Genomic DNA, 15,379 nt, shown 5'->3' on the forward strand with positions numbered 1-15,379 from the left:
TCTCTCTCTCTCTCTCTCTCTCTCTCTCTCTCTCTCTCTCTCTCTCTATCTATCTATCTATCTATGACAAGACAAGAACAAGCAGGGGGAGTGTAGCAGAAAGAACAGTAAAGTCTGTTCGGCACAAGGCAGAGTTTACCCAACATCAGAGTCTATTCATGAGAGAAGTCTTCTCATGACCTGGATTTGGTTCCCGCAGGTGCAGTTTACTCAACTTCAGAGACCATTCAAGCTGGTTGGTTTGAGCAGCAGAATTCCCCCAGAATGTACAGACACAAAGAACTGTTGTTATGCCAAGCTGGAAGTAGAACTTGATTAGGTTGGTTGTGCTCAACTGCCATATCTGAGCCTGCAGAACATAACAGCTCAGGGAAAAAATGAGAGGCACAGCAAGAGGTTCATCTGGAGGCTGTAATAACAGAAGTTCTCAGGAGGCTGTATTTCTTCATTTTAAATTATTTACTGACCAGTACTCTTAATCTAATCAGTTCTCTCTCTCCACCATCCCAAAAGAAAGGAGCCTCCTCTGGCACAGGTCTATACATCCAACCTGTGAGCTCACCACTCAGTCCTTCCCCTAGACATCCCAAGACATTTTAGTTGGTAAATAGCCACTGAGGATGTGGACCTAGAGACCCCAACTCCTCCCTCATTACTTCATCACAGGAGGGTTGGGTCTTTGCTAAGACTCAGAAGACATCAACACATTCTGCCACAAAATGGCAGGACCACTGTACTTTAAATGAGTTCAACAAGGCTTCTTAGCCTATTTGTGATTTTTCAACTGGGTCATGAGTAACCACGGCTGTCCAGCCTTGTCCTTAATCCTTTTAACAAAAACAAAACATCCCAACCCATTTTCATAGCCTTTGGGAGAAACAGTGTATAGTCTCAGCTTAGAATCAGGATGTTTTAGTCTTTTGGGGGATGAGGAGTTGGAGGTAGAAATACGAAGGAGGAAAATTATTTCACAAAAATATTACAATTCAATGATAATTTCCCACAGGGTTCTGACATTCCTGATACCAGCAGATTTCCACTTTCAACACTGATCTTTTTCCCTACCTCTGACCAAGGTTTGGGAGTAGGTAGGATGGGAGGTCTTTGGAGAATTAGAGCCTGGGGGCATAGAGTCTTTACTTCTCTCCTTCCTTCTCTCCTTCCTTCTCTCTCTCTCTCTCTCTCTCTCTCTCTCTCTCTCTCTCTCTCTCTCAGCCCCTAGGGAATCTGAATCTCTAGCCTGGTGGCTAGAGACTTATTATGAAGGAATAAATCTGACTTCTCTCCACTTTAAAAGGAGATCTTAGGGCCAGACAGCTTTTAAGGGCCACTCTAGATACAGAGCTGAAAGATGACAGAGTTCAATTCGTTGTTGGGCACATTTCCTAATAGTGAGAGCTACACAAAAGTGGAATCATAAAATTGTAGATTTAGAGATGGAAGGGATTTGAGAAATCTTCTAAAGCAAAGTTCTGATTTTACACAACAGGAAACAGAGGCTATTGCCCAAGACCAGACAGAATTTAGAGCCAGGATTTGAACCAAGATTCAGGAGGCAATGAATTCCCCTTCACTGAGGATCTTCAAGGGAATGGTGGATTGAGGATTTACTGGGGATATGGATATTGTGAAAAGGAATACTGAACAGGTCAGACTCATTGGCTTCTGACATCCCTTCCTCAAATTCTCTAATAGAATGAAAGTTCCTTGAGGAAAGGGGCAGTTTATGCTATTGGCTTTGTGTGTCTAACCTCTAGCACAATGCCTTGCACATAGCAAGTGCTTAATCAAAAGCTTATTGAATTTTCACTGATGTCACAAATCCTTTTGAGGAAGTGTGGCCAAAGAGGAATTTATCTGAAAAACAGCTCAGAGACTTGGGGGACTACAAAATTCATGATAAAAGTATAACTCAGTGGAATTGCTTGTCAGCTCAGGAAGTGGGGAGGGAGGAGAGGAGGGAAAGGACATGAATCATGTAACCATGGAAAAAGACTAGATTCAGTTCCAGGCACCACAGTTTAAGGATAACGATAAGCAAGAGAGCAACCAGAGGAGAGAAATCAGAGTGGAGAAGAGACTTGAGGTGTGTACAGTTCATCCACACTGGTCTAGTGAGGTGTATGGGATGTTCAAGGAAGAACTAACATGTGAAGACTTCTACCTCTACCTCCTCTTCTTCATACCAAGGAATGGATGGGTGAGAACAATTTGTTCCAATGGTCATGAAGGCAGTGAAGGCAGGTGCTGTGGAAGACATAGAGCCTGGGCAGACTTCAAATAAGTCAAGGTCATCCACTGCATCCTGGGCCATGATAAATTGTCTCAACTTTTGTTTTGCCACTGGGCTTCAATGTCCCTGAAAGAGTAAAGCTATCAACCTTGCACAACTCTGCCTTACTTAAATCCAATTTATGTGAGAGTCAAGAGACATCATCCAGTGATGTCACTTTGGTGCTCTTCAAGCTCAAAAGATAACAACCAAACAACTTACTTTTGCTCCCCCCCATGTTCCATCTCTCATCTCAGAGCCTTTCACACTTCTCTGCACAGTCTTGTTTCTGACTTCATCCTCCAAATTAAATTGTTCTCTCCAAGGTTTCATATGATCTCTTAATTGCCAAAATGAATAGCCTTTATAGATGGTCAAAAGATATGAATAGGCAGTTTTCAGAGGAAGGAACTCAAGCTACCAATAACCATATGAAAAAAAAGCTCTAAATCATTAATATAAATAGAAGTGCGAATTAAGACCCTGAAGTACCACTTCACACCTATCAGAGTAGCAAAGTTGGTACAAAAGGAAAATGACAAATGCAGGAGGGACTGCCAGAAAACAGGTATATTAATACACAGTGGAGACATGAACAGATCCAGTCATTCTGGAAAGAAACTGAGAGCCCTGACCCCAAGCCTATTAAATGACTTTGATCCAGGGATATCACTACTAGATCTCTACCTCTAAAGAGACCAAAGATGGAGAAAAAAGTACTCACGTGTACAAAAATATTAATAGTAGCTCCTTTTGTGGTGTCAGAGATTTAGAAACTGAAGGGCTGCCCATCATTTTGGTAATGGCTAAAGTTATGATGCATGATTGTGATGGAATGCTATTATGCTAAAAAGAAATGAAGGGAATGGTTTCAGAGGAACCTGGGAAGACTTGTATGAGCTGATGCAAAGTGAAGATAGCAGAACCAAGACAATAATTTACACTTATAACAATATTGTAAAGATAAACAACTTTGAAAGACTTAGGAGCTCTTATTTAGGAGCAATTATCAACCACAACTCCAGAAGACACATGATGAAACATGCCAACCACCTCCACAGAGAAATTGGATGGACTCAGAGGCAGATTGCAACATTTTTTTTCATGGTCAGTTTGGGAATTTCCTTTGACCATACAAGTTTGAAATAGATTTTGTTTTTCTTGTTTTGCTGTATGAGTCGAGACACCAGGAAGGTAGGAAGGAGATAATTCAGATCCCTTCCTCTTCCTCACCCCCTACCCTTGGTAAAAATTTTTAATTAAAGAAAAGATAATTTTTATGTGCTTCATAGAGTTTATACTTAATAGTACTTGAGATTTTGTATTAAGTGTGTTGCTGTTGGTTATCACTGTAAAACTGGCTACTGGAGTAACAAAAGGTTAAGTTTTAATGATGCTTTAAGATATTCTATTCTGAGGATATAACTATGATGCTAATATTTCACCAGTATTTACAACTTTACTCTATGGACAAATGAGATGGTATGGCATGGCATGTTTTATAAATAGTTCACTTTAAAAAAAACTAATGGCCCTTTCTTAATCCTTATCTTTCTTGATCTTTCTGCAGCCTTTGACATAGTCCATCACCCTCTCTTCTTTGATATACCTTTCTTTCTAGCTTTTGGGATTCAACTCTCCCTTCGTTCTTGTCCTGCCTGTGAGTGGCCTCTTTTTCTCAGTTTCCTTTGAAGGAGCCTCATTCAGGTAATCCCCACTAGCTATGGGTGTCCCCCACGACTCTATATGGGTCTCTCATCTATTCTTTCTCTCCACTATTTTGCTTGATAATCTCAACAGTTCCCATAGATACAGATGACTCTCAGACCTCTTTATCTAGTCTGACCCTCTCTCCTGACCTCCCAGTCTAACACCTCCAAATGTATTTTGGATTTTGCTAACTGGATGTGTTCCATAGACATCTTGAACCTCATGTGACTAGAACTGAACTCATTATCTTCCCTTCCTTACTAACTTTCCCACTTCTGTCAAGGACACTAACATCCTCCCAGTCACTCACCGAACCTTGAAACCCAAGTGTCATCCTCCACTCCTCACACCCTTTCTTTCCCCTCATAAGTTACCAAGTCCTGCCTATTTTCCCTTTGCAATATCTCTTATATATGCCCCCTTCTCTCCTTTGACACTGCCACCACCCTGGTAAAGATCCTCATGACCTCACCTCTAGACTGTTGTCTTTGTTGGGTCTTTCTGCCTCTAGCCTCTCTGCACTATATCCCTTTTTCTGCTGAGCTATCAAAGTAATTTCCCTAAAGCCCAGATCGAATCATGTCATCCCTCCTATTCGATAAACTCCAGAGACTCCCTACTGCTTCCAAGATCAAATAGAAATTCCTGTTTGGCATTCAAAGCCCTCCATATCCTTCCCCTCATCTTCTCAGTCTTCTTACATCTTACCTCCCTCACCCTCACACACAAGGAAAAAAGTAGCTAGAACCTGAGGGTTTACCCTTGGGTCATGAATTCTCTAAATTTAATCCCTCTCTGGCAAGTGTAGATTTTAAAATTAATATTCAATATCTCCAAAGTATACTATTTATAAAAATTTATTAATATTTAACTAGAGAGCTAGAGAAAACAGGGAATGCTTCCCACTCACATGGAAGAGAGCACAAGAGAGCAAGAGGGGTGTTTCCCAAAACTTATATACAATAATGTAAAAGATGCACATAAACAGAAAGGAATTTTGGGGCAAGGTAAGAATTCTTTCTGGGAGATGAAGTCTAAAGGATACCAAATTTCCACTTACACACAAGGGATCTTCCATATACAAGAAGAGAATTTATTTCCAGTTGGGGAAGGAATCTTCTAAAAGCAGAATGCTCTGTAACAACTGGCACTGTTCTATTTGTTTAGTGAATATTCTTTTTATAAAGCTAATTAACTGACTACTAATGAACAGGGAACACACCACTGGGGGCTTATGAGCTCTGGTCCTAGAAACCCCACTGATCCTCAAACTCAGCCCTAGGACTCAGATGAGAGAAGACTGGACCTGCCAATGACAATTTGAAAGGGGGCTGGGTGGGAAAGAAGTTCCGAGTGGATACTATATCCATGTGTGTCCCCAAAAAATAGAAACCCCTGGAGGGTAGGGAATGGTTGGGGATGTTGTCTTTGGATCCCCAGCACTGAGCATCTCTAGCATCTGGCATAGAGTGCTTGTTGCTGAATAATTCTGAAAGACTTGGAAACTCTGCTCAACTGAAAAACCAACTACACTTCCAGAGGCCCAATGATGCAGAATTCCCCTAACGCAGAAGCAGGCAATGGATTCAAGATGCAGAATGAGACACACGTTTTTTAGACATGGCCAACATGGGAATTTGTTTTGTGAGTTTTAAGTGGGAGGAAAAAAATACACTATTGAAAACTGGCGTAAAAAAAGGACAGACAGAAGTCATTCCAATATATTCTATTTGATTTAATCAATACTTTTAAATGTATGCTATCGTATTAAACATCAAAACAAACAGATTTTGGATAAGAGGTAGACAGAAAGACAGGGAAAGGGACAGAGAGAAGAGAGGGGGAAACAGAGAAAGAAGGGGCCAGGAAGAGAGAGAGAGGGGGAGAGGAGCCAGGAAAGAAGGAATGAAGGAAGGAACCCGGCCATAGTGAGATATCAGATTCAGACTCCACTCTCACACATACATATATAATTCCAGAAAAGGACTTCATAAAGCTCTTGGGGACTAGAAACACTCCCTCTGCTTGTCTAAGACATGAGTGAACACAATAAGTGGATCCATTAATTACATTGTCAAGAATATAGACTGAGAAGGTTGTCGAAAGTGGGGATAGCTCTCTGTTCAAAGATATTTCTCATGAGAATATCGGTCATTTTTATATGGAAGCACTCTAAATATCCATTGGGGAGAAGGTTCAATAAATTGTGTTTCAGTCATGTAATACTATAATGGAGGGAGGGTTCCTGAAGAGATGAAAGAAATGGTATCTTTATTTCAATAAAATTGGTAGCCTTTGTTTTTAAAAATGACTTGTTGGTGGATCAATGGTTAATGGATTAATCATACCATGGGAAGACTGGTTGAAGAAACTTGGAAGACTTGGTGGGATAGGAGTGGAGGGAAGGAGGGAAGAAGGTAAGGAGAAAGGGAGGAAGAGGTATGCTAGCTCTCTTCTCGTACTGAGAAGTTCTCCTGTGGACAAGGGCTCATATTTGCTCTGTGCGGCCACAGAGGACAGAGCAAGGAACCATGAGGTGAAGAGGAAAAGAGGAAGATTTCAGCTCAACATCAGAATAACAGGAAGAGCTGTCCTGGTATGGAATGGACTGCCTAGAGAGATGGGGAGCACCCCCACCTTAGAGGCCACTAGATGAGGGTACCAGAGAAGAGATTCTGGTTCAAATCTACCTGGCACCCAGTGGATCATTGGTTGGAGCACAGGCCCTTTGAAGTCCTTTAGAGCTCTCAGATTCTATGACTGATTCTTCTCTCACAGGGACAGACCACTATGACAAGTGAATGAGCATTCCTGGTTATCTCCATGACAGAAAGTGGAGAGGTTCTAGAATGGAAGAGGTGAGAGGGCCAGCCTGTAGTGATCCTGGGCACACAGCCACCTGCTAATCCAGACTAGTTCCTGCCAGGACAGAGGGCACCTCTTGGCTCACAAAGTGGATCAAGATCTTGATACTTTCTATCCATTCCCTTCTTGTCACCATGAGCCTAGAACTGTACTTGGACCTTATCTCCCCGCCCTGTCGGAGTGTTTATGTCTTTGCCAAGTTGAACAATATCCGTTTCGACTACTTCCCTGTGGATCTGCTCCGAGGTTAAGAGGGGGACCCCAATCCCTTGGGCCATGGGTGTGGGAATGACATGATCTACAGGTGGTTGGAGTCCTCCAAAGCCTGGCCCAAAGAAGACTTCCCCCAGGAGGGGCAGGAACCTCAGGGGAGGGGACAGTACCAGTTGCCCTGCAGAGGTCAGAGGAACAGCCAGAAGCTGGGCCAAGCCTAGTGATAGAGATAGGAACCATCTGGACCAGGAGGGAGCAGGGATTGCTGAGTCACTCCTTGCATGGCTTCTGTCCAGAGGAAAATCATCCCTCCCATCTCCTCACTTGCTCCCCATCTTCTTCTGCCTCTTCCTTGGCAAATGCATTCTCTGCATTTCTTTCCTCCCTGTCCCCAGGGGCCATGAGTGTTTTGGAAAGGTTTCCCTCCAGTTCCCCAGGTGGAAAGAACTACCTTGGCGACCTTGGGCAAATTCCTTCCTTTGCACTCAGTTTCTTCATCTGTAAAAAGAGGGAGTTGGACTAGAGAGCCTTTGAAGTCCCTCCCAGATCTCTGGTGACTCCAAATGAACCCTTGCAGAAACACATGCTGAGTAGATACCAATAATAGCTAGCACTTAATGTTGATCTTTGTAAAACATGATACATATGGCAGCCCATTTGTCCTACACAGCAGCCATGGGAGGCAGGTGCTATTATTATCCCCACTTGGTAGATGAAAAAATTGAGGCAAAGAGAGGTTAAGTGGTCTGCCATGGATTGTCATGGAGTAAGGAAGTGTCTGAGGCAATATTTAGACTCGGGTCTTCCAAAGTTGACTGGGAACTCTCTCCACTGGGCAACTTGGCTACCAAATGCTCTTGTGTGCCCAGAGATGGTGCCCTTGGCTTAGGGTCTGGGTCCAATGACATTTGGTGTCAAAGGGTATACATTGGAAGACGGTATGGACCAGTGCAAGAACCCTGCAGACCCAGGTTCTAATCCCAGAGGTGCAGCTAGCTTGCTGTGTGCCCTTGGTCAAGAGTCTGTCTCTGTGGGGCTCAGGAAGGGATTGGAGCAGATGGTCCCTCAGGTCCCTGACAACTTAGTTTCTGGGATTCTGTAAGGAGAGCTGGGACACGTGGAGTAAAGGACAGTTCCTACCCTCATCCCCTCCCAGTGCTCAGTGTGGGCCCTTCTCTCTAGCATAGGTGACCACCACAGCAAGGAATTTGAAGCGATCAACATGCTGAAGACAGTGCCTGTGCTCAAAGAAGGAGACTTCACCCTGGTTGAGAGGTAATAGTTCTGCAGCCTGAGCCCCCCAGATGCTCTCTGCCCCACACCCTAGTCAAACCTTAGAAAATCATCTTTGGGCATTGGAAAATCAACTGGGGAGGCAGTTAGGTGGCTCAGTGGAGAGAGAGCCAGGCCTAGAGAGGGGAGATCCTGGGTTCATATCTGGCCTCAGACACCTCCTCTAGCTGCATTCTCTCTGTCCCTCTATTCTGCTCCATCAACAATACCCAGACTCTCTCCTGTCCTGGACCTTCCTTTGCAGTATAGCCATCCTGATGTACCTAATCCGAAAATACAGAACCTCCATCTATTGGTACCCTCCTGACGTACAGTTGCGGGGCTTGATCGATGAATATTTGGCCTGGCAGCATGAAGGCATACATATAAAAATGCAAAAGTTTCTGTGGTCAAAGGTAAGGGGGTTTCTCTCCCTACTCCCCTCAAAGGGCAGGAACCTGGAAATCTGACTCTCATGGGATGCTTCTTATAGCCAGTCAGAAGGAAGGAAGGAAGGAAGGAAGGTGAGAAGGAGAGAAGGAAGGAGCAAAGGAGGGAGTGAGGGAAGGAAGAAAGGAAAGAGAGAAGGAGGGAAGGAAGGGAGGAAGGTGCTTCATAACTTATCAAGAGTTTCTCCAGACTTGGGTGGGCAGGAATGTCAGGGAGCATGGGCCCCCCCACTTTCCCAGCCCCTTTCTGCTCTCTTTGCTCCTCCTTTTCTCTTGGTTCTGACCTCCAACTCTCCTCCTGACCAGTTGCTGATCCCACTGATTACGGGCCAGGAAATGCCAAAGGAAAGACACGAAGAAATACTTGCAGATGTCAATATGAATGTCCAGATGTTCACAGACCACTTCTTGAAGGATAAGCCATTTATAGCAGGGAATATCATCTCCTTGGCCGATCTCGTGGCTGTTATGGAGTTGATGCAGGTGATGATAGAGGGCTGGGTGAGGAACCAGAAATGGCCCCTAGGAGGGGATGGTGTAAGGGGGAAAAGGGGTTTGGGGGTTCAATATATTAAAAGGTGGTCACCAGGGGAAATCTCCCCAATTTAGGAATAACCTTAAGTCAAAATTGACTTTATGGAAGTTTATTTACAATTGAGAAAAGATAGAGGAAATAATGAAATAAGAATCTAACACAGTAGGTAAATTACTACGATCCTCTAATTAATCCAGGTAGATCTAATTAACCCTCAGTCGAGAGTTAGAGGGCCAGAGGCCCGGAGGTGAATGAAGTAAAGCTTCATTCACAGAGTCTATTAAGGAAGTTCTTTAAGAGAAGTTCAGGAAGCTTCAGTAAGTCTTTAAACTCACCATCTTCACGGACCAGAAGAGGTAGAAGACCTTCACCAGTAGCCCTCTTCACCAGATCCACCTTTCACTCTCTCAACTCCCCCTTTTTAAAGGGGTCACTCATGCATCACTTCCTGTGCCTTCTCTCTTGTTTGCGAGTACAATCACAACAGATACTTCTCATAGTACTGCCTAGGGGGCGGTCAGTTGATTCTGATTCATCACCCACTCCAGAATTGGAGGTGCTCTCACCTTTGGTGATTAAATCTAAAGATGGGCAGTGTAGACTTAATCTAATTATCACAATGGAAATCATGGAAAATGGAAATGTCCCAGCAAGAGGCCAATATGAGCCTTGTTGAATTTAGAAGGGAGCTTCTCCTAGCATCTCCAAGGCTCTGCTTATTAGCTGGCACTCCAGGGATCTCCTGCAATCATTGAAAGTCCACAATGAGAGCTTCAGGGATCAGGGTGGCCAGGGGATAGGTGTGGGGGAAGGGACAAACTAGAGGCTGCTTTTCTGGGTGGAGGGGAAGCTACTCAGGACTGGAAGAAACATGACTATGAAGCTTACCCTTCTTAGAGCTCTCCAATTTCCAGATGTCTTGAAGATACAGGGACAAGTTGGAGGCAGAGCTTAGAACTAGAAACAAATGGGTAGAACCCTCAGAGTCACCAACCAAGATTTGATGGAAGGAAAAAACTCACCAAGAATTGGAGCTTTGAGAGGAAGAAAATTCTGCTACAGGAGCCCAGATCTGAAGCTGGAAACCCCTAAGAAGCCACAACATCCAACTGCCTTATTGTACAGAGAAGGAGATTCAGGTCCAGACTGCTTAAGGGGCTTACCTGACACCCTACAGGTCAGAAGCATCAGAGGCAAGATTTGCACCCAGGCCTTCTGACTCCAGCTCTTTACTGATGAGGTAAATATTGATGGGGTAGCTGGGTGGTGCAATGGATAGATCACTGGGCCTGGATTCAGGAAGACTCAAGTATAAATCAAGCCTCAGACACTTACTAGCTGTGTGTGCCTAGGCAAGTCACTTAACTTCTGTTTGCCTCAGTTCCCTCAGTTACCACATGAGGTAATAGTTGAAAAGTGCTCAGCCCAGTGCTTGGCACACAGTCATAGCCAGATAAATGTAGCTACTGTTATTAGTATTCTATCATAGAAGAGAATGTGTCTTGAGTATAAGCAAATGGCTCCTGGCATCTGTTGCAGCTCTGAGATTCTGAATTCATTGGAGTGAAACAAGAGTCCTTTAAAACACATGCACACAAAAACAGAAATCTAGGAGAGAAAGATCAGATGGGAAAGACTTCATTCAATGCATTATGTCACAAGCAGAAAAGATGAACCTAGAAAAACTTGGTTTGCCATTCATGACCATGTTTATAAATTAGCAACTAAAAGTATAATTTATTCAGAAAATCATTTCTAATTCTGGTGATGCCACAAGACCATTCTAGCTCTGAAGAATTGAAACTAAGCATCTCCCAGAAGATGGCAGCCAGATGGCACAGTGGATGGAAACTTGGATTTGGAATCAGGAAGATTCATTTTCATAGGTTCAGATCCAGCCTAGATATTTACTAGCTGTGTGACCTTAGGCAAGCTATTTAACCCATTTGCCTTGATTTCCTCACTTGGAAAATGAACTGCAGAAGAAAATGGAAAACCACTCCAGGATCTCTGCCAAGAAAACTCTCAATGGTGTCATGAAGAGTGACATAGGCACAACCAACATGACAAAACAATAACAACAACCTCATTGAGAAGGCACTGGAAAGGCACAGAATAGGCATGAGTATTTACACATATTATAGGGAAGGAATCATGGCAAAGAAGTGCAGCAAAGAATGTTGTCAAAGAAATGTGTAATAGGGAAAAAATATATGGCAGGAAAGAAGATAGGGTGGTCACATGGTGAGAGAATGGGAAAACCAGTAGGTAGTCCCTGTGCTCTTCTGGTATACTCTCAATGTCAATAGAAGGGATGAAAGTCACCCTCAGCCTAGTGATGGGACCCCTATGGCTAAATGACAGAAGGACTTGAGTAAAAGTCCCATTGGGTGGGCCGCCATGTGGGTAGGTTGTGCTCTGCATGGAGGGAGGAATTCCCTAGTGATGAGATCACAGAAGAAGTGGAGTAATTTGAAGTTTAGGTGGATTTGTTTTTACTAATTGGATTAATAAGGTTGGTTGTTAATAAATGGATTATTAGTTTAATTATGAATATATTGAAATATTAAATTGGATCCTCTGAAGAGGGAACAACTACTTGTGTCTCAAAAAAAGATGAAGTGGGTGGCATAAGAGGAAAGATCACCCAGGACTGTACATTGACCCTGACACAGTGGTGTCATTTTTGGTACTCTTCAAGCACAAAGGACAACAACCACCATCTATCATTCTCATTCTCTGCCATTCTCTTCTCTTTAGTCTCCATCTTTCACAGCATCAGGGTCTTTTCCAGTGAATCTGATCTTCTCATTATGTGGCCAAAGTCTTTAAGCTTCAGTTTCAGTATTTGTTTCTCCAATGAATTGTTTAATTTCATTTCCTTAAATGGCACATAATAGGTGTTTAATAAATATTTATTTAATGAATGAAAAATGATGATGATTATAGCTGTCATTTTATAGAGCCTTAAGTTTTTTTTCCTTTTCAAAGATATTTTATTTTCCCAATTACAAGTAATAACTTTCAACATACTTTTTCTGAAATTCTAAGATCCAAATTGTCTTCCTTCCTGCCTTCCCTCTCCCCTCTTGGAGAAGGTAAGCAATTTTATCTGGGTTCTACATGTATTATCATGCAAAACATACTTCCATATTGGTCACTGTGGCAAGAGAAGGCTCATATAAAATTATAACAATAATGGATTTTTTGGGATCCATAATGTGAAATCCACAATGCGAAAAATGGTATTCTTTGATCTGCCCCCCTGACTCCAATAGTTCTTTCTCTGGAGGTGGGCATCGTTCTTTGTCATGAGTACCTTCAGAATTGTCTTGGATCATTGTATTGCTGAGAGTAGCCAAGTCTTTCATAGTTAATCATTGTACAATATTGCCATTATTTTCATTTCTCTTGCTTATTTTTCCTCTATTTCTCTTAGTTGATTTTTGAAATCCTTTTTGAACTCTTCCAGAGCCAAAGACCAATTCTCATTTTACTTTGAAATCTTGAGTGTGGCTGCTTTGATCTCACTGACCCTTCTGAGGCTGTGCCTTGCTCTTCTTTGTCTCCATAAACATTTTCTTTGGTTAGGTGTTTGGGGTTTTGGGGTTTTTTTTTGCTTATTTTCCCAGCCTTTTTTATCTTTTATTTTTATCTAAGAGGTGGGCTCTGTTCTCAGGGTATAGAGAAAATTCTCTTAAAGTTCAGTTTTGCCTTGCTGCTGCCCTTAGCTCTATTTCTGGGTTTCTGCAAGTTTCAGTTCTTCCAAGGTGGTATGATGGCCTCTGAGATGGAAGCTCTAAAAGCTACCTCCCACAGCTGATTCAACCTTCCCCTGGTTCTGCTGATGGCTTACAGAGCTCAGAGCACTGTGAGGTACCTTGTGTTGGGGCTCAATCTGTCTTACACAGGCCAGGCACACTGCAGACTGCCTTACCTTGGGGTTTGGGGTGTCACCTTGGGCTTGGGCTGTACCCTTTTCTCACCCTAACAAACCACATTCTTCCCAAGGAGACCTAAAGAGCATTTTTACTCTTCCTCTACATCCCCATCACACCTCAGGACTTTGTTCTAAGAGTCACAAATGTCTTGTAGTATTCAGTCAATGACTGGCTGAGTCTTCTTTCTCCTAATCGCTACCTTCATTGGCAGAGATTCCAATATGCTAACCTTCCACTTGCCAACCATCACTACAACTGCTGAGTTCTCAGTTCTGGACATGCAGTTCTCCAGTTCAGTTCTCTCATTAACCAAAGTCTCTCAAGAACTCCCTTTATAACATTTCTTCACAAGATGAATTAAAAGACTTCTCTCAGGAAAGAAGATCTCTTCCTCCTCTTTTTCTCTACCTCATTCAGTCTCTCTTCTGCCAGACATTGACTGGCAGAAGATTCTCTTTCCTACTAGCGATGCAGTAGCAATACCTTTGGTCTTTATGGAGGAGAAGCAGTTGAAGCTGAGATTCCCTGAGGTTCTGTCATAGACACGTGTTAGATGATGTAACAGAAAAAGATCAAGGCTGATTTCATGGAGGAGGTGGTACTTGAGCTTAGCAAGGAAAGATAGGTCAGATTTAGATAAATGGAGGAATGTGGGAGGGAACTTGGAGCATGGTGGAAGCTATGAGTAAAGGGTGGGAATGAGCCTGGTTAAAGAGCAGGGAGGGATTGGTTTAGAGATACAGATTGGGCATGCCTAGAAGTTAACCCACACACTTTGTCCTTCTGTCTATCTGCAGCCAGTGGGTGCCAGCTATAATATCTTCATGGGCAAACCCAAGCTCAATGCATGGCGCCAGCGGGTAGAGGACTCTGTGGGTCCCAGACTCTTCGAGGAGGCCCATGCGAGGCTGCTAAACATCAAGAAATGGGATACATCCTTCTTAGAGCCCTCTGTGAAAGAGAAGATCATTGCCATGGTAGAGAACATGGCCAAGTGAATAAAGTCCTTTTAACATGAGCAGGTCTGCTGGGTTCGTGAGAAGACCTTGGTTGGCCAAAGGGCTTAGGGGCATTCACCAGACCCTAAAGATTGTGGTAGTTCCATCCATCTCTGAATAAAGAGTTGTTGTCTGGACTACAACCCAATGAAGAATCTTGGACTTGGCTGTCAGGCTTCTCCACGGAGCATCCCATAGGAGTCTCATCTGATGACTGAACTGGGGCGGGGGTCATTTAGTGGTAACAGAAAAGATGCACAAAGTGGAGGGAGTAGCCACCCTTCTCTAAGAAAATAATTGGTTCCTTCCCTCAAAGGGACAGGCCACATCTCACTGGTGAGAAGTTTGGTTTAAACTGAGTAGCATTGGAGCTTGTGGGCAGGAATTAAGCAGAGGGTACCTACCGTGGACTCTCCAGAAACCAAGTGAACCCCCCACTCCCCTGCCATTTCCAAAAGGAGGGTGTAGTTACCAGCACAAGTTGAACTCTTATAACACTCCCACCGAGTCTGGTACTTGTTGCTCTGATGAAACTAGATTGATGATACCATTGGTTCCTGTGTGTTTAATGATCATGCTTAGGCAAGGGACTCCCAAATCCTATATCCACCCAATTCTCTCTCCTGAGCTAAAGTGCTGCCCCACCATTTACCAAATCTCAGACTTCTCTACCTGGAAGTTCTGTAGACACCACAAAACTCAGTGGTGCCAAAAGAGAAGTCATTGTCTTCCCCTCTAATCCTAGCCTCCAACCAGCAAACTTCCATTTGTCCATTGGTCCCTCCATCATCCCTGGAGCCAACCTTGACTTGTTCTCTTTCACCCCACACATCAATTTTCAAGTCTTATTAAGTCTGCCTTCATGGCATCTCTCACATCCATCTCTTTCTCCAACTCATATAGTCATCCTCCTAGTTCACACTCGTCACCTCTCCCCTCTTGACAACTGCTATTGTTTTCAGACTTTCCCCCTTGGCTACAGGCTCATTCCTTCACCATTTTATCCTCTACAATGCTGCTAGAACAATCTTCAATGACCATCTCACTTTCCTCCTGTCCTGCCCCACTTCAATGGGCCCACAGAACCTCAAGCAGACAAAACACTCACCCTTCACCTGGCACTG

The 15,379-nt window shown here is 43.4% G+C and overlaps 2 protein-coding genes across 2 annotated transcripts in view; one reads left to right on the top strand and one right to left on the bottom strand.

The window, feature by feature from the left end:
• LOC123230488 (vomeronasal type-2 receptor 26-like) overlaps positions 1–15,379 on the bottom strand; it is an 817,179-nt gene that overhangs the window by 434,890 nt on the left and 366,910 nt on the right. The gene's annotated exons all lie outside the window — the stretch shown is intronic.
• Positions 6,982–14,255, top strand: LOC123232581 (glutathione S-transferase theta-4-like). The gene is made up of 5 exons (XM_044658994.1): positions 6,982–7,093; positions 8,248–8,335; positions 8,598–8,748; positions 9,088–9,264; positions 14,055–14,255. The coding sequence occupies exons 1-5, from the start codon at positions 6,982–6,984 to the stop codon at positions 14,253–14,255; spliced, it is 729 nt and encodes a 242-aa protein (XP_044514929.1).

Source organism: Gracilinanus agilis, chromosome 1 (genome assembly GCF_016433145.1).
Source record: "Gracilinanus agilis isolate LMUSP501 chromosome 1, AgileGrace, whole genome shotgun sequence".
In the NCBI taxonomy this organism is placed as follows: domain Eukaryota; kingdom Metazoa; phylum Chordata; class Mammalia; order Didelphimorphia; family Didelphidae; genus Gracilinanus; species Gracilinanus agilis.